Raw genomic sequence first — 18,438 nt, 5'->3', positions numbered from 1 at the left:
TCTCCTATCAGGAACAGTTAATGGAATACCAGAGAAGTGAGACAGAAGGACAGAACAGAAAAAAACTTTATTAATGCGCCATTCCGTTATGTTTCTTAAGAATAATAAGAAAAACTACAACAGATTAGAGACAATATGTTCTCATAATCCTTAACATTTATTTTTTCTTGTTAAATTTGGCATCTGCTCCCCTGTATTGTACTTTCTGTATATGGTCGTTAAAAAACTAAAAGAACAAGGCATGCATAATAGTTTCTTATAATGCACATTGATTGAAGGAAACCGCTTATTGAAAATCCATGTACGATGGACGTGTACATTTCATACGTGGTCCCTTTCTTGAAAGGTTTCCTAGGCCTGCGATGGCCCCGTTCCAATACTCTCAAATGCACCCTTCTCCTCCTAGGGAGAGAAAATATCGATCTGATATCAAATGCTTTCTGAACCGTGTGGGCTCGTATATCTGTGATAAGGAGAGGGGGGGTGGAAGCACCTCAAAGTATTCCAGCAGGTGTTTCTGTTCACGCTCTGCTAACTCCAGGAGTCTAATCTTCTCTGAAAGGGATGCTGTGTCTGGGAATGGATAGACCCGTCGCTGACGACGACCACGGGGTAGTTAGGTGTGTGTGTGTGGGGGGGGTGTGTTAGAGGCCACTGTGACATCTACTTCCTGTCGTAAAACTACCCTCGACAGATCCGCTTGTTTGTATTTTTTTTCTTCACAGTTCATCATCATCATCATAAATCCCTCTTGTTGGATCACGTTTGCGTTAGTGCTACCTAAACGATCTCACCCTCGGAATGGTTACTGTGGCCAATAGCATCATCCTGAACTCATTCTAGAACGAACAAAACAAAAAAGAACAATCTCTTTCCACTGTTGGATGAGTACCGCTCTCTCTCCTGCAACCGTCTCCTGTTCAGAGGGACCCCAGTAGATTTGCATCGACTACAACTCCATGAAACTCAACAGTCGTTTCCAGACACTAAAAACTTGCGCTCCGGCCGGGAAACATCCTACTAAACATAAACCTGGGACACGCGTGAGGAAACAAATGGATCTAAATTCATCACGTTTAAGCGAAATAAATGCACATCGGTTCCATTGTTATAAACAGATAGACAAGACCATGACAACGCCATGACAACGCTACCTTTAAGGGGGACCGCTGCCATCCTGGAGGCCTCGTGTATTCGAAACCATGTATTTGTATATTTATATATATATATATATATATATATATATATATATATACTTCATATATAAAAAATGATAAGGAAAAAGTCCAACTTATCGTGGTGGTCAAACAACTAGTCGTGTGTCGGCGTGTCGTGTTTGCTGTTAAAAAAATGTATTGCAAATGTGTACCGACTAGCTCAGCTCTTCCTCGCTGCTCAGAATGAGTTGGAGATGAGAGAGAGGGGGAAAACAGTTGGGTTTATACCTTTAGAGTCATGTACAGATTTACAGTTTAGAATGCGTTGGTCACAACAACATGTCATGAAGGCAGATGGGGTGGGGGGGGGAGGGGGGGCACACAAGATGGAGGGGAAAACAAAAAAAACACAAAATCATCCGTTGGAATGGAAACATCTCAGCAGAATCATGAGATGAAGGAGGGAGAAAGATAAAGAGAGAGACAGATGGCGTATAACCAAATGTTCGACCAATAAAAGTCTATTGGGTTCGAGTTGTACTGATGTTTTTTTTTGTTTTTTTTTCTGATAGCGACTTTTATAACCAAACATGGGGCTGGGTATGGTGGTGGGAGGAGGGGGGGCAGCAGGCCTGGGTGGAGCTCCCCCCCCCACATGGCAGGTCTGACTGGGCTGCTGTTTAGTCGATGTACTGGGAGAGCCAGCGGAAGCCCTCTCCGTAGCCCTGCCTCATCTTCACGCTGCACATGAACACCTCCAGAGGCCTCGTGTTCAGCTCCTTCATGGGAGTGCTGCCCTGGAGTACAAAACAAACGCGCAGCCGGCGAAAAACACAGCTGTCAGTGTGGATGGATGCAGAACACCGAAACACAAGACACTGTGTGTAGAGCTCACAAGCCCCATCTGTGTGTGTGGAGCGTGTGTAGAGCATGTGTGTGTGTGTGGAGTGTGTCTGTGTGTGTGGAGTGTATGTGTGTGTCCTCACCTTGCCCGTTGTCTGTCCATACAAGCCAAACAGCTCCCTAAGCTTCTCCTCACTGATGGCTTCTGGTCTGTCAATCTTGTTGCCCAGGATCAGGATAGGCACGTTTCCAATAGTCTCGTCTGTCATTAGTGCCTGAGGGGACGAGGGGAGGAAACAAAGGGGAGGGGGTCAGGGATTTGTTAGAAATTAAAGACCAGACCAAACCAAACGAACCCTGCTCCCACAACCCTCAAATGCTCTTTCCTTTGTAAATAAAGATTTTTTTGATGAAGCCTACAAAAAGCTGCCCCCATCATGTGACCTCACTGGGATGTTTCCACGAGGACTAGACAGTTAGGATTCTTACGTCAAGTTCTGTTTTGGACTCCATCAATCTCGGGAGGTCTGCACAATCCACGAGGAACACGATGCCATTGATGGCTGGGAGGTAGTTTTTCCACACTCTGCGAGCTGCAAACACACACACACACACACACAGTTACTGTATGTGATGAGAGGGATGTTGACCTTCATTATAAGCCTCCTTCATTCTCCCACTCACTATTAGAACAACAAACCCCCACTGCTTCACATAAATACTACATCGCGTGTCTCACACACACACACACCTTGTGCATGGCCTCCAAGGTCAAAAGTGGTGAAAGTCATGCCGGCGATCGTCAGCTCCTCCGACGCTAAAACAGGGAAGAGAATCACAACGTCACCATCACAACGTCACCATCACAACACAGGCCGCTTCAACACCCTACAGCACATGAAGAAGCCCACACACACATCTCAGAGGAGCATGTTCTGCTCTTTCACTCACAGCTGAAAAGCCAAGATCAAGAGGCAAGGTTTTGGTAATACCCGGCCACTGTTGCCAGGCAGATCTGGGATTCCCCTGAACCAGCATCAACTTACTTGGATGTAAAGTTGGAACGTGCTGTCCCAATCTGTCATCTTTGAGCATGTGCAGTAACGTCGTCTTGCCCGCATTGTCCAAGCCCAGGAACACTAACTTGCCCGATTTCTTGTACAGTCCTGAAAGTCAAGGCAAACACGTGTCATCGAACAAGTCTTATAAACAGTTTGCTTCATTCCTCACAGGATAGAAATACAATTTTTTTTTTTTTTATCATTTAGAAATGTCAAATAAATCAAAAGGGTTGTAACAGAGATAAATCAAACGAATTTTCAGGGGACAAACTCATGTTCCTGTTTTATTAAAGAATACAATTAACATCAGCTGTGTATCCCAGTTGCATAATGGTATGCATTGAGAGTTTTGTTAAAGAATGAAAAACATACAGCCCATCAGTACCATCTAAAGACAAAACGCTGACAGCTGTAACAGAACAGGTTTGTGTGTGTACAGTTTGCATGTGTATTCATGGGAAACAGCCTGTCTTTCTGTCAAGTACCAGTCAGCACTTAATCATTCCTCCACTGTTACTCAACTGAGCAGTATGTTACCTGTTTGACGAGGTATAGTGGGAAGCCACACCTTGTGCACAACACACACTGACATCATGAAACTAGGCTATCCCAAGTTACAGTCACCATCTACTGACACAGAAACTATCCTCTCCACTGACACAGAAACTATCCCCTCTACTGACACTAGATTAAACTATACCAGGTCCCATAAAGGCACTAGTTTCTGACAAGGAAATCCTTCCCACTCTTGTCAGCTACTGACACAGAAACTTGAGGTGGTGCCTGGAGAGGATCCAGGGAGACCGCCCTCCTGTCTGTCTGGTTGTCACTGTGCTGCCACCTAGCTGGGCATTAGGCCGGCCTTAACACAACACCATGTCTCAAGCTCCCCAGCTCCAAGCACGTCCTCTCGGCCACAAGCCAGGACCAAGGAGCAGTGGGTCTGTCTGAACGAGCAGCCTTGTTCAGGTGGGCAGACAAAGCACTGCTGAGCAATGGCTTGTATCTTGTGTGTGTGCGAGAGAGAGACAGAGAGAGACAGACAGACAGACAGAGAGAAACAGACAGACAGAGAGGGAGAGAGACAGACAGAGAGGGAGAGAGACAGACAGAGAGACAGACAGAGAGAGACATAGAACATGTTCATCACCAGTACTCACCTAGAAACTGTAATACGCTACTGAAACCACTATAAATCCAGTCAAATATGAAGGACATATCCGGAGCTGTTGAATCCTGCAAGACAAGAAGAGGAGATCACAGGTGAAACGGATGCTAATTAAAAACAAGATCAAATACTCGACACGCCGGGTTCACAGTCTAGACGCTGGGCCCACCCGAGTACAAAGAGTAGCGTTTCTTCAGAGCTAGGCCCGAAGCCTCAGGCCTCTCCTACTATCTCGGCTGAACCTTGGGAAGCGCAACGTGGGGATGCAAAGCCAGCCCTCCCTATCTGGAGCGACTCGGAGATAAGGACAGTGACAATCAGAGGCTATCCATTGAGAGTATTATCTTGTTCCAGTTGGATTCATTGGGCAGAAGAACAAGGAGTTCACAAGTCAATGTTCACAGTCTACTTGTTAGAAAGAGGCAGGGGCAACAAGGCTCCCCAAAATGGGAGCCTTGAAAATGTGCTTCCAGTACCCTCAAACTTCACAATGGATTTATATATTTTTGTATATAATCAAACAAATAGTCAGAGACTATTTGTATTGGTTGCCTGTTCGATTCCCGGTCATGCAAACTGACGTTGTGTCCTTGGGCAAGGCACTTCACCCTACTTGCCTCTGGGGAATGTCCCTGTACTTACTGTAAGTCGCTCTGGATAAGAGCGTCTGCTAAATGACTAAATGTAATGTAAATGTAATGTAAATAACCATACATGATAATAGATGAAGAGTTAACAGTATAGCAATAAGCCCCCAAAAATGTCTCTGAACATTTTACAGTTGTATTCTATTGCCAGGTGGGGGGGGGGCAAGGGTTATTCCAATGCAGACAGCCCTTCCCTTAACTGTTGAACCTCACTTTGTACCCAAAGGTGAACCATGACGTGTATCGTGCCATCATTTACCACACTCTCTCACCAACGCTGGGCTACAGTGGCACGGGAATGCGCCGTTACCGACCTGTGGCTCTCGTTACGCAAGGCGTAAACAACCCCAGGGTTGAAGTGTACCGGAGCCAAGGGTCAAGAACACGCAAATACAGCTGAGCTACACGTCAACAGACGTCCAGCCACTCCGCTCTCTCCTAGCCTCGCTCTTTGCCCTGCCGGCTGACACACCTGGGCCGCCCGAAAGAAACCACGTGTGCCGTGCTGTGTGTGCCGGTAAAGCGGAAAGCAAGAAGCCATAGCGGAGGGTTTTTCCGCGAGCTGCCAAGCTAGCATCTTCCTCCAGCCTTTTTAAGCATGAACAACAAAACGGGCTTGCTGTTCGTTGAAACATCTGGTCATGATGAAACTTCACTACATCAACAGACTAGTCAATTCATTACTGAAATATTTAAATCATCTGACTTGTACTAGGAATCTACTTTAAGTTCTTTACCAACCGTCCGTTCTTCTTCCCACTTCCCGTAGAAATAACATGGTTGAATGGAGGCTATTTTGTATGTAGACTCTGACAGCTTATGGTTTATTTACATACAGTTACTCCTCGCAGCCAATTAGAGGTGAGAATAGCATACTTTGTTAATGCCGCAGACCCCAAAGAAAATTCGAGATTAAAAAAACAACTTTTGTATCAATTATTTTGAGGTATTTGAAAGCTGGGATCATTATTTAATACAAAGTGATCAAATACCTAAGAAGCTTTCGTCGATCTCCTTGTTGATAAATTAATTAAGAGCTATATTCAATTATAATTAGTAAGAGTTTATAAATAATTAAAATCATAAAAATACAAAAGAATCCTGCGCCAGCATGTTATCCCGGACTAACCCGGACAGTTGTGGTACATTTGATAACACTTTCTCGTTACTTCCAACAATGAGACAATACAAATGTTTTAAAGAGCATTTTTGCCAGTTATACAAATGCCCAAATTGGTCCCTACAGTGTATTTTGACTGTCTCTGCTACATGTATCTAGCAAGGAGCTAGCTCTGGACTGTCTCCCATTATCAGAACTCCAGACTAGCATTAAAGTTACTTGCAAAATAAATGCTTGGGGACGTGTATTCTTTTTATAATTAGCCTCATTAAGTCTAATATTAGAAGCGCCGAGTGTGTCATGGTGGAGAAGTAGTGCATTATTACATATTCATGTAGCTAACTAGCCAAGTAGCGACGACGTGTCATGTTTTCGAGGTATCTGCTTGCTAGTTAGATAGCTAGAGCTAGCTAGCCTAGCCATAGAAGCTAGGAACAGCGTAAATTGAGTAGCTTGATACGTTACTTAGCTAGATAGAACTTAACTTTAACGATGATAAAATAGCGAGAAAACGTGAAATATCTGCCCAAAATCCAGCACTCGATGAGCTAGTAATGCCATGAGCAGGTTGCGAACTCGCAGTGTTACACAACTCTTCAGGTTTCCGTTGTACTACGGTCGGCTAGCAACGGGCGGATAGCCGTGAATGATTCTGTACCGTTCCTTGAAACGCACAATTTTGACATAAAACATACATTACATGCTATAACTTACCCGTTATCTACGTGTAGATGAATTGACTTGATGTATTTATTCTTAAAACCATGAAAATTGGTCCCCTAAGTCAAAACAAAACCCCCAATGTACGCCTTCCTCTCTTTCTTCGTGTTTTGTTACAAGAGCCACGACACAGTAATGGCTGTCCAACTATTCACCGAAGTAGGCTAGCCGCTTCCGGTTAATGTCTCACTTTCATCTTTCCGACAGGGATACACGAATCTTAATCCATATGTAGTTTATTTTGTCCGTATATATCTACTGCTCTAATATCAAATAATTTCACGCCGATTCGCTTTTAATATTGACTTTTTACGTGTGACGTGACGTTTGACGTGTAACCTTTTAAAATCTCAATCGATTTTCTGATCAGTTGCATCTCTGTTTTTGACCAAGAAAAACTGCAAAAACATTTTCTAAGGTGTGGCAATCAAATCATAAGCATAGAGCTAAATATTTTAACAATTTGTTTCCAACATGCGTGGTTCACATTCATCTTGTTAAGACTCGATTTACAATGCAGGTGTATGTGTCCCTTTGTTTCTAGTACATTAGAAAATCTCGATGCACAGGAAATGCCACGTGTACACAGTGCGCATGCTTGAGGAGGTTTACGTTGATCCTGCTGGGTGATCCCAACTTCCTGTGCTGGAAGAGAAGTGTCTCTCACGATTATCTTAACAAGGCCTACACCCGTATAGACGGGGAACGGCCCCAACCATGATCCTGTGAAAGCTAACAAGTCTGATAGCTAATTAACTTTTCAGACCGTAGAGACGCCGGTGATAAAGCCGCTGTTTTCAATACAAACATAACAATAGCCATTGCTAGCGTAACCGCTAGCGAGCCAGCAAAGTAGGACTAGTTGCTAGGCTAGCTATTCGCCTACCAAGCATCTCTAAATTTGTTCACGGTGTCTATTTCAAAATGTCAACTACGGGGTTCAACTCTCAGAATGGGTCCGGAGGAGGACAAGCGTACGCGAATGGTGAGTTAGTAACAATTAGTAATTGACTGGCTTAATGGTACGCTAGTAAGCAACCACCTGTTAAAATCACAATGATCTGTCAAAATCACCAACATAAGCACGGTTAGCTATGCTACCCTAGCTGCTAATCGCCTAGCTAGTCAGAGCTAGCAGTCAGCCTCCTTGGAAGGAAGGGATTGCTAGTCCGTCTTCCAGTGCAATAAGATCTGGGTTTAGGCTAGCTAATGTAGCTAACTGAATAACGTAACTTTCGTTTCTTGGGCCGGGGACGGGCGTTCTAATGTTATTCAACGTTAGTCAAACGAGAGCTGTTATCAAACTTTAAACAGCAGGGTAAAATAAAGTGTAAAATCCTGCCATGATGAGGTAGTTGCCGGCTGGAGAGGTAAGTTGTATTTTACATAGACTAGCTAGGTTTGCGCATCTGGGTTTGTCAGCAAGCTAACTACATACAGAAGGGCCACAGTGATACTTTTTATATTGATACTATAGTATTTGTCTTTAAGAACATCATTTAGATCCCTAGCAAGTAAATCGGCTTAAAATGGACTGATATGGACTGTCATTCCTATCTAACGTTAGCCACCGAAATAACAATCTTATTGGTGTCGTTTTCTATCGTGACAGGCACATTGGTTTCGTGACCTTTGCCCACTGAAGTTGTATTCCAAATTTTATATGAACGTTGTGATATCTCCGCCGTGATTGCCAAGATTAGTCGCTCTTGCTTAATTGCGCAACTTCCAACAAATATAAACCTTTGAGAAAAGGCTCCAGTGGCAGTCGACTGCGCTCTACGTTTCACTGTAGATGTGGCATGTTGGTGATGTTCCAGATCTGCAACTTGTCAGATCCATCTTTACAAGTTTCTCTACACTAGCAGCAGACAGCAGCTTTGACAGTCTTCCCAGTGATTAAGCTGGAGAAACACGATACTCTTAAGTTTGATATGAGAAGTGGAGGGAGAAAGTAGATAACTACTGTCAGTTCTGTGTCTTGGTGTTTTCCAGACTAGGGTAAGCAAGGTTGAAACGGTCGCAGACCACTTCTATTTTGAAGATACTTTATGAACCCACTGATCTCACCGGAGGACACATTTCCTTGGTCTCTCCTTTATCGGAAATGGAGGCAGTTAAAGGCTTCTACTCCAGTACTGACCTTTGATATCTGACAAAACTATCATTTCACAGATTGCAAGCCTTTTACATTGTAATGACACTGTCACTCAAGGTCTGGCCAGTGTTGATTCAAGTTTATCTTATTTGCAAGTATTGTAAGATCTGTGGTCTGCTTGATTGTCCCCTTATGACAGAGCCTAACTCATCTTGGTTCTTGGTCGTCTACCTTAATGCAATTATTTTTAATTTAATCCTGCACCCTTTCCCTTAATCTCTCTCTATCTAAAACGAAGTCCTCACAAGTCTGGTGTTGTTTTCTAATTGGCCGATCGGTTGTTCTCGGCACCGGCGTCGAGCGTTCCTATTGGTGGGGAGGGAACGGTCACCGTGGTAATGGCCAACTGGGGGCTTAAATCTCTCCGTTGGCCGGAAGGACAGGGATTATGAGTGTGTCGGTTCATCCTCGCCATTGAGAAGAGTTGTTTAGTAATCCCACTCCTCCACCTGCTCGCTGGGCCGGGGATGCAGCAGGCAGGCCTGGACTCGTGTAGGATTAGGGCAGGCCTGGACCTCGTGTAGGACCAGGCAGGCCTTGACCTCGTGTAGGACCAGGCAGGCCTGGACCTCGTGTAGGACCAGGCAGGCCTGGACCTCGTGTAGGACCAGGCCTGCCTGGACCTCGTGTAGGATTAGGGCAGGCCTGGACCTCGTGTAGGACCAGGCCTGCCTGGACCTCGTGTAGGATTAGGGCAGGCCTGGACCTCGTGTAGGACCAGGCAGGCATGGACCTCGTGTAGGACCAGGCCTGCCTGGACCTCGTGTAGGACCGGGCAGGCCTGGACCTCGTGTAGGACCGGGCAGGCCTGGACCTCGTGTAGGACCAGGCCTGCCTGGACCTCGTGTAGGATTAGGGCAGGCCTGGACCTCGTGTAGGACCGGGCAGGCCTGGACCTCGTGTAGGACCAGGCAGGCCTGGACCTCGTGTAGGACCAGGCAGGCCTGGGACAGTTGCGTAATGACGGGGACAGGGGGATGTAGGTTAGTCTTCACATGTGGGTGGGACAGATTTTCATTTTTATGTGTCATGAAACCTACAGCCCTGGATTTGCAACACTTTCCGATGAAGAAAGATCAGGGAACATTATTGAAAAACGAATTCAAATGTATTAACAGTATACTGTAATGGGGTTCTTGTTTAGTGTTTGGACCATATGTACAGAGAGAGTTATCTTCTGGCAGGTGTACAAGTACTCTAAACCTCACGATCAGAAAGTGAGTGTTTAAAGGCCAGGTGAAGGGATTATAGTCAACATGGTTAAGTAATGGAATCACAGCCCATTGACACTTTGCTTTGCTTAGTTTCGGATGTTAAGATTGACAGAGAAGCATCCAAAATGTATGTGCTGTAGTAAAGATCTACGATATTCAAACCCATGTTGTATCTATACACATGCATGAAGAAACAGCGTTTATCATTGGCTGCATACTTTATTTACCTGTTGACTGTCTCTATTGCTTTGAATTCAAATGAAGGAACACTGGCATGGAGTCAAGGGAAATCGTGTTTGACCTCTTTTGACCTCACATCTAACTCCTCCCCTTTCTCCTTGTCCTCCAGGCCCCTCCCAGAACCCTGTACCCCTGCAGCCTCCAGGACAGGGCTACAACATGCCCCACCAGATCCCCTACAACCCCATGCAGGCCAAGGCCCCCATGCCCCCTGGCCCTGGACTCTATAACTCTGGGCCTTACCAGCCCGGCCCCCCTGCCAGCTCCTACCAGGGCCCCCCAGGTCCCCCCATGATGACCAGGCCTCCGATGGGGTCCCTAGGGGTCCACACCCCCCCTCAGTCCTCAAGCCCCAGCCCGGGCCCCAGCCCCATCCCCGGCCCCAGGATGTCCCCCCTACAGGGCGCCCCCACTCCGCCTGCGTCCGGCAACAGCTACTACCCTGCCCCCCCCCAGCAACAGCCCGCCCCCCCCGCCTGGCAGTACGGAGCTCCTCGACCAATGGGAGCGCCTCCTCCCATGGCCACGCCGCCCCTCGGCCCCATGGGTAATCACCACACAGCCTCGTCCTCGCCCGGCCCACCGCCGTCGGCCGCGGGCTACGGCGTGGCGGCGCCCGTTCCTCCGCCTCCCGCCTTCCACAACGCCACGCCTCCGCCAGGGCCCGGCCTGCCGCCCACCACCGTGCACGGATACGTCCAGCGAGGTGACGCCTCCCCACATCCACACATCTCTGCCTGCTACTAGGGAGTCAGGTGGCTGAGCGGTTAGGGAATCGGGCTATTAATCAGAAGGTTGCCGGGTTCGATTCCCCGGTTGTGCCAAATGACGTGTCCTTGTGGGCAAGGCACTTCACCCTACTTGCCTCGGGGGGGAATGTACCCTGTACTAACTGTAAGTCGCTCTGGATAAGAGCGTCTGCTAAACGACTACATGTAAATCACTGGCACTGTAAAGCAGAGCACCAGTGCAGAGTAGAAGGCCATAGAGTATGGATTTACAATACACATTAAACGTGAACCTCTAAATTCCTGTTTCGAAAAGGCTCGTGACCCCGGTTGGCAGGGAGAGACCCAACGGAGGGTGTCTTTAATGCGTAGTAGAATTAGGAAACGCTTGGTCATGGTGTCTGTGGTGAACTCACTGGCTGATGGAGGTGGACGTTGCCCCCTGATCACACACAAGCCTATCTCTCTGCTCCTCATGCTGAGTCGTCGTACAGAGGACAGATAAGTGTTTTAGAAACTGAACAGAATATATACATCAGTCCCAAACTTTGTACTTCCAAGGCTTGGCCAGACCAGTCTCCTTGAGCTGCGGAGGGTCAGGAGGGGTTAGTTTGTTGACTGTGGTCTGAGTTGAAGGCTGGAGTCAGAACCAGGCCCATGTGATTTCACACCACCAAGGCCAGTATCATGTTATGAAACAGAGCACAGATTAGAACAGACACGAGTGTGTCCGCTAGCCCCGTTCTTAATCTTAGTAGGCGTGTGTATGAGTGTGTGTGTGTGTGTGTGTGTGTGTGTGAGAGAGAGAGACAAGATGGAGGTGTCTCTGTATGTTGACGTTATGTGCTCGTTGCAGCAGCTGTCGTCACCTCCAGAGTGAGCTGATAATGTTACGGACCCTTGTGGTCCCTGTCCCTCCTCCTGCATGGGGCCTGTAGGGCCGCCCCTCTCTCTGCTCGTACCCCCCAGCCCCCTAGACCCAGCCTGGACCACACTCTCTCTGCTCGTACCCCCCAGCCCCCTAGACCCAGCCTGGACCACACTCTCTCTGCTCGTACCCCCCAGCCCCCTAGACCCAGCCTGGACCACACTCTCTCTGCTCGTACCCCCCAGCCCCCTAGACCCAGCCTGGACCACACTCTCTCTGCTCGTACCCCCCAGCCCCCTAGACCCAGCCTGGACCACACTCTCTCTGCTCGTACCCCCCAGCCCCCTAGACCCAGCCTGGACCACACTCTCTCTGCTCGTACCCCCCAGCCCCCTAGACCCAGCCTGGACCACTCTCTCTGCTCGTACCCCCCAGCCCCCTAGACCCAGCCTGGACCACACTCTCTCTGCTCGTACCCCCCAGCCCCTTAGACCCAGCCTGGACCACACTCTTACACCTGAAGGTTACCATGTGTGGGACTTGGTTAGGGGGAGGGTATAGCTTAGTGGTTAGAGCACTTGACTGCAGATCAAGAGGTCGCAGGTTTAAACTCCCCTCTGAACTGTACGTCGCTTTGGATTAAAGCTAAGATCAATGTTGTTTGATGAGAGGTTTACGTTAAGGACTGAAATGTCATCGGGTGACATGAGAAGCCGTGGTGCTGGAGGGTGGGGGTGAGGATGGGAGCTGTGGTGCTGGAGGGAGGGGGTGAGGATGGGAGCTGTGGTGCTGGAGGGAGGGGGTGAGGATGGGAGCTGTGGTGCTGGAGGGAGGGGGTGAGGATGGGAGCTGTGGTGCTGGAGGGAGGGGGTGAGGATGGGAGCTGTGGTGCTGGAGGAAGGGGGTGAGGATGGGAGCTGTGGTGCTGGAGGGAGGGGGTGAGGATGGGAGCTGTGGTGCTGGAGGGAGGGGGTGAGGATGGGAGCTGTGGTGCTGGAGGGAGGGGGTGAGGATGGGAGCTGTGGTGCTGGAGGGAGGGGGTGAGGATGGGAGCTGTGGTGCTGGAGGGAGGGGGTGAGGATGGGAGCTGTGGTGCTGGAGGGAGGGGGTGAGGATGGGAGCTGTGGTGCTGGAGGGAGGGGGTGAGGATGGGAGCTGTGGTGCTGGAGGGAGGGTGAGGATGGGAGCTGTGGTGCTGGAGGGAGGGGGTAAGGATGGGAGCTGTGGATGTATTTAAAATAACATCTGGTATGAAATCATTCAGGGCTTTTATTCCGGCGCTGCGTTCGAATGTCTTTCAAATTGAGACGGAATCGGAAAATAAATGTTCTGATCGTCTCGTGATGGTGACGGTTTCCCTGACGATTCGACTGACCCGTTGTTGTTGTTGTGGTGGTGTGTTCTCAAAAGGCTCCGCCCCCCCTCCGATGAACCCGTCGGCCCCCAACACGTACCAGCCAGGCAGAGGCCCCTACGGGCCCCCCCTCCCCGGAGCCCCCCTCCCGGGACAGCCCCCCTCCATGAGGCCCACCCCGCCCCCCACAGGCCCCCCCATGGCCAACGCCACCCCTCCACCCCCCCTCGCCCCCCAGAATGACGGTAAGTTTCACTGTTTGTATAAGAAAAAAATGTGTGCTCGATAAAAGCATCTTTTTGATGTAAAAATGGTAAATATGATGTTTGCTGTCCTTACAGGGTCTATATGAATAACCCCCTTAGCAGTGTGTCGTAGTGTTGACAAACAGGACGAGGAGTTACGATCGCAGTCTATTGGCACCAGTTTAGCTCGCCTGTTGAGCTACTTGACGCTTAGCAACCGTTTCTGTGTGACCTGTACGGACGCTAGAGAGAAGAGAGGAACACCTTGAGATTTCTGCTGTTTGAGTCAGGGTGTAACCAAGGAGATCTGGCGTTTCACCACAGTGCAGCAGTCATGTGACTAGGAATGCTCGTTTTTTAGTTCCGTCCCAGGTTATCATGGTCTCACTACCTTTGCCTTCTCTCGACCCCCCCCCCCCCCCTCCCCCTCTACAACAGCTCATTGTGGGGTTGTGGCGAACAGCACCCGCCCCCTCTCTGAGCCCGACCTCCAGGAAGGGGATATAGAGTGTCCAGGTGTGGTTTGACAACTCTAGGTGTTGTGGTGCCGTGTCATCTTGTCTTTGACCTAGCTACACCCCCCCCCTCCTCTCTCTCTCTCGTCTCTCTCTACTGTCTCTCTCTCTTGTATCTCTCTCTACTGTATCTCTCTCTTGTATCTCTCTCTTGTATCTCTCTCTCCTGTCTCTCTTTCCTATCTCTCTCTCTACTTTGTCTCTCTCCTGTCTCTCTCCTGTCTCTCTCTCTCCTGTCTCTCTCTCTCCCGTCTCTCTCCATCATAACTGTGACTGACTGGGGGTCCCTGGAAACGTTTAGTCAGGGTTTGGTTCTATTTCTTCCTCCTTCTCTTCCTGTTCCTCTTTCATTCCTCGCTCTGTCTCTTATTACTTCTCCCCCTCCTTATTTCCCTGATCCTTTCTCGCTTTGCCTCTTCCTTCCTGTATTTCTCCTCTCTCTTTATCTTCCCCTCTCCCCCCTCTCCTCTCTCTCCTCAGTCATCAGTTGTAGTCTTCCCTCTCGTTCCGTGTTCAATGCGTGTTCCATGCGTGTTCCATGCGTGTTCGTGACGACTCCTTCATCTTACATCCTTCATAGTGTAGTAGTGGGACTAGCGTCGCCAACAGTAGCTTCCCCTGTCCCCTCTCTCCACTTCCTGTCCCCTCTCTCCACTTCCTGTTCTAAACCTCCTCTGTCGTCTCTGTGCCGACACAGGACCGTTGCCTGGTAACGGAACCCAGTACGCCAACAGCTTCAACCACCTGGACGGCCCCGGAGCCAAGATGGGTGAGGAGGGGGATCTCTCTCAGAAATGTCCATCCTGGATGGACAATAAAGTTTTATTCGATCTCTACGTCAATGAAATGTCCATATATTCTCCAGCGCTTTCGGTCCTGACCTCACTTCCTTTCTCTTCCAAGCAGGTGGCCCGCCCCCTTCCCAGCCTGGGCCCCCCCCCGGCCCTCGACACATGGGCCTCTCCTACCCCTCCCTCCCCCCGGGGTACCAGAACACCTCGGGGCCCCCCAACGCCTCCCCCATGCACCCTCCCTCCCTCCCCCCCACACAGCCTTACAGCCAAGCACCTCAGCCATATCCTCAGGTAAGGACAGCCACTCCCCACACATCTGTTACATCTGACATCTCTAACTGAAGTTGGGCCGTTTCAAAGTGAATTAAGTCTCAATGCAGAGTCTGTTTGGCCCAAATGAGAAAAAAGTTGTTTAATTTGTAACACTGCTATGTACCCCCATGGGCTAAATAATATGCTACTTTACTCTACCGTTTAATTAGAATTGTTTACAATTTGAACTGCGCTTTCATAGTTAGTAGGCAGTTAGTAAAATGCTAAAATCCCCCAGCCTCCAGCGGGCCCGGGCCCAGGCCCCGGCGCAGCCCAGCTGAGCCCCTCCCTGGCTGGGCTGAGCCTGCAGGGCCAGCCCCCTGAGGCCCTCAGGGTGGTGAACCTGCTGCAGGAGAGGAACTTGCTGCCCCCAGGGCCCCTGGTGCCCCCTACACCCTGCCTGCCCCAAGACCTGCAGAAGATCAACTGCCACCCAGAGTGAGTCACACACACACACCTTGCATGTGAACACCAAACACACACCAACACCAGTATGTAGGGTGATAACCTGTGTGTGTGTGTGTGTGTGTGTAGGGTGTTCCGGAGCACTCTGACCAGCATCCCCCAGACCCAGTCTCTGCTCAACAAGGCCAAGCTCCCCCTGGGACTGCTGCTGCACCCCTTCAAAGACCTCTCAGTACGTTACACACCTGGAGTTACACACCTCTAGTTACACACCTCTCAGTACGTTACACACCTGGAGTTACACACCTCTAGTTACACACCTCTCAGTACGTTACACACCTGGAGTTACACACCTCTAGTTACACACCTCTCAGTACGTTACACACCTGGAGTTACACACCTCTAGTTACACACCTCTCAGTACGTTACACACCTGGAGTTACACACCTCTAGTTACACACCTCTCAGTACGTTACACACCTGGAGTTACACACCTGTAGATGCACACCTGGAGTTACACACCTGTAGTTACACAACTGTAGTTACACACCACTCAGTATGTTACACACCTGTAGTTACACACCTGGAGTTACACAACTGTAGTTACACACCTCTCTATGTTACACACCTGTAGTTACACACCTGGAGTTACACACCTGGAGTTACACACCTGGAGTTACACACCTCTCAGTATGTTACACACCTGTAGTTACACACCTGGAGTTACACACCTGTCTATGTTACACACCTGGAGTTACACACCGCTCAGTAAGTTCTCCCCCCCCCCCCCCCCCTGCAGCAGTATGTTCCACACCTCTCAGTAAGTTCTCCCCCCCCCCCCCCTGCAGCAGCTCCCGGTGGTGACCTCCAGCACCATCGTGCGCTGCCGTTCCTGCAGGACCTACATCAACCCCTTCGTCACCTTCCTGGACCAGCGGAGGTGGAAGTGCAACCTCTGTTACAGGGTCCAACGATGGTGAGGGGGGGGGGGGATATGTGTTTGGGTTTTGCAGTGCTCTAAGAGTTAAGATTATACTTATGTGTGTTTAGCTACGATATGTGTGTTAAGCTAATATGTGCTATGTGTATGTTTAGCTGATGTGTGTGTGTTTAGCTGATGTGTGTGTGTTTAGCTGATGTGTGTGCGTGTGTGTTTCAGTGCCAGAGGAGTTCATGTACAACCCCGTCAGCAGATCGTACGGTGAGCCCCACAAACGGCCCGAGGTCCAGAACGCCACCATCGAGTTCATCGCCCCGTCAGAGTACATGGTGAGCTTAACACCACGGGCACAGCTGTCAAAACAGCCCCGGCTCAAAAGGCTTTACATTTGCATGCTCTGCTGTTTTTAAGATTGTGGAGTATGTGTGTGAGAGTGTGTGGTTTGTGAGAGAGTGTGTGTACTTGTTTGTATGTTAATGAGCCAGCTAACCCCCCCCCCCCCCCCCCCCCCCCCTCAGCTGAGACCGCCCCAGCCCGCGGTCTATCTCTTCGTCCTGGACGTATCCCATAATGCCGTGGAGACGGGCTACCTCAGCGTGGTCTGCCAGTCTCTGCTGGACAACATCAACGCGTACGTGACAGACACACCCTCTTAAGCTGCTCACACGCTTCTCACACACACACACAGCCATGACCGTCAGCTGACTGTGTGTGTGTCACAGGCTCCCGGGGGACGCGAGGACAAAGATCGGCTTCATCACGTTCGACAGCACCATCCACTTCTACAACCTCCAGGAGGGCCTGTCCCAACCCCAGATGCTCATCGTGTCCGACATAGACGGTGAGGGGAGGGGGGGGATTAGAGAGGGGAGGGGGAGAGGTAGAGATATGGGGGGGAGAGAGAGAGAGAGGGAGGGAAGGGGAGGGAGTAGAGAAGGGAGAGAGAGGGAGGGGGAGAGGTAGAGAGAGAGGGGGGGAGAGAGAGGATTCGGGTGGGAAATAAATAGTGAGGCGGGGGCGAAGTAGGGAGGGAGCCGAGATTAACACTCCAGCCCTCCCGAACAGCTTCTCATCCTTTCAGCCTGAAGGGCATGTTGTCCTCTACTATAACAGCGTTGTTGTACCTCATCTGTTGTCCCTGCAGATATATTTCTACCAACACCAGACAGCCTTTTAGTCAACTTCAACGAATGCAAGGAGGTAAGAGAGACCAGCTTTAACCACACGGAATTTTGTAATGTGGATACATTTTTTATTGGATATGTTCTGAGTATTGTTTAGCATAGTGATTTAGTCTGTGAAGCGACCTAGCCTTGCCCCCTCACTATGGTGACATACTCTGTGTACCTGTGTGTTTACCTGTGTGTGTAGCTGGTGCAGGCCCTGCTGAAGAGCCTGCCCCAGATGTTCTCCAAGACCATGGAGACCCAGTCGGCCCTGGGCCCCGCCCTGCAGTCGGCCTTCAAGCTGCTGTCCCCCACCGGGGGCCGGGTGTCCGTCTACCAGACCCAGCTGCCCAACGTCGGGGTGGGGGCGCTCAAGTCCCGGGAGGACCCCAACCAGCGCGCCTCGGCCAAGGTAAGGAGAGGGGAGGTGGAGAGGGGAGGTGGAGAGGGAGAGAGATGGAGAGGGAGGGGTAGAGGTGGAGAGGGAGGGGTAGAGGTGGAGAGGGAGGGGTAGAGGTGGAGAGGGAGGGGTAGAGGTGGAGAGGGAGGGAGGTGGAGAGGGAGGGAGAGACCCTGAGGGAGAGAGAGACCCTGAGGGAGAGAGAGACCCTGAGGGAGAGAGAGACCCTGAGGGAGAGAGAGACCCTGAGGGAGAGAGAGACCCTGAGGGAGAGCTGCTGATACCTGTCCTCCTCCTCCTCCAGGATATCCAGCACCTCTCCCCGGCCACAGACTTCTACAAGAAGCTGGCGCTGGACTGCTCCGGCCAGCAGGTGGCAGTAG

At 49.9% G+C, this 18,438-nt stretch overlaps 2 protein-coding genes across 2 annotated transcripts in view; one reads left to right on the top strand and one right to left on the bottom strand.

Moving 5' to 3' along the window:
* Positions 1–48: 48 nt before the first annotated feature.
* On the bottom strand, positions 49–6,850 carry sar1b (secretion associated, Ras related GTPase 1B). The gene is made up of 7 exons (XM_067228961.1): positions 6,711–6,850; positions 4,222–4,297; positions 3,047–3,166; positions 2,752–2,817; positions 2,490–2,593; positions 2,144–2,275; positions 49–1,954 (listed from the first exon to the last, which is right to left on the bottom strand). The coding sequence occupies exons 2-7, from the start codon at positions 4,277–4,279 to the stop codon at positions 1,838–1,840; spliced, it is 597 nt and encodes a 198-aa protein (XP_067085062.1). The 5' UTR covers positions 4,280–4,297; positions 6,711–6,850; the 3' UTR covers positions 49–1,837.
* A 526-nt stretch (positions 6,851–7,376) lies between these two features.
* Positions 7,377–18,438, top strand: part of sec24a (SEC24 homolog A, COPII coat complex component) — a 15,885-nt gene continuing 4,823 nt past the window's right edge. Inside the window, exons 1-15 of the mRNA XM_067229108.1 lie at positions 7,377–7,701; positions 10,438–11,034; positions 13,335–13,523; positions 13,962–14,039; positions 14,736–14,807; positions 14,942–15,123; positions 15,383–15,582; positions 15,679–15,781; positions 16,398–16,519; positions 16,704–16,818; positions 17,008–17,120; positions 17,212–17,330; positions 17,634–17,689; positions 17,861–18,067; positions 18,360–18,438. The exon at positions 18,360–18,438 is cut by the window's right edge and continues 45 nt beyond it. Coding sequence (XP_067085209.1) covers positions 7,641–7,701; positions 10,438–11,034; positions 13,335–13,523; positions 13,962–14,039; positions 14,736–14,807; positions 14,942–15,123; positions 15,383–15,582; positions 15,679–15,781; positions 16,398–16,519; positions 16,704–16,818; positions 17,008–17,120; positions 17,212–17,330; positions 17,634–17,689; positions 17,861–18,067; positions 18,360–18,438 — 2,293 coding nt within the window. The 5' untranslated portion in view covers positions 7,377–7,640. The remainder of the gene's footprint in view (positions 7,702–10,437; positions 11,035–13,334; positions 13,524–13,961; positions 14,040–14,735; positions 14,808–14,941; positions 15,124–15,382; positions 15,583–15,678; positions 15,782–16,397; positions 16,520–16,703; positions 16,819–17,007; positions 17,121–17,211; positions 17,331–17,633; positions 17,690–17,860; positions 18,068–18,359) is intronic.

The sequence above is a fragment of the Osmerus mordax genome, chromosome 25, assembly GCF_038355195.1.
Source record: "Osmerus mordax isolate fOsmMor3 chromosome 25, fOsmMor3.pri, whole genome shotgun sequence".
Lineage (NCBI taxonomy): Eukaryota > Metazoa > Chordata > Actinopteri > Osmeriformes > Osmeridae > Osmerus > Osmerus mordax.
The sequence above is the reverse complement of the archived record's forward strand: the minus strand, read 5'-3'. Positions and strand labels throughout refer to the sequence as shown.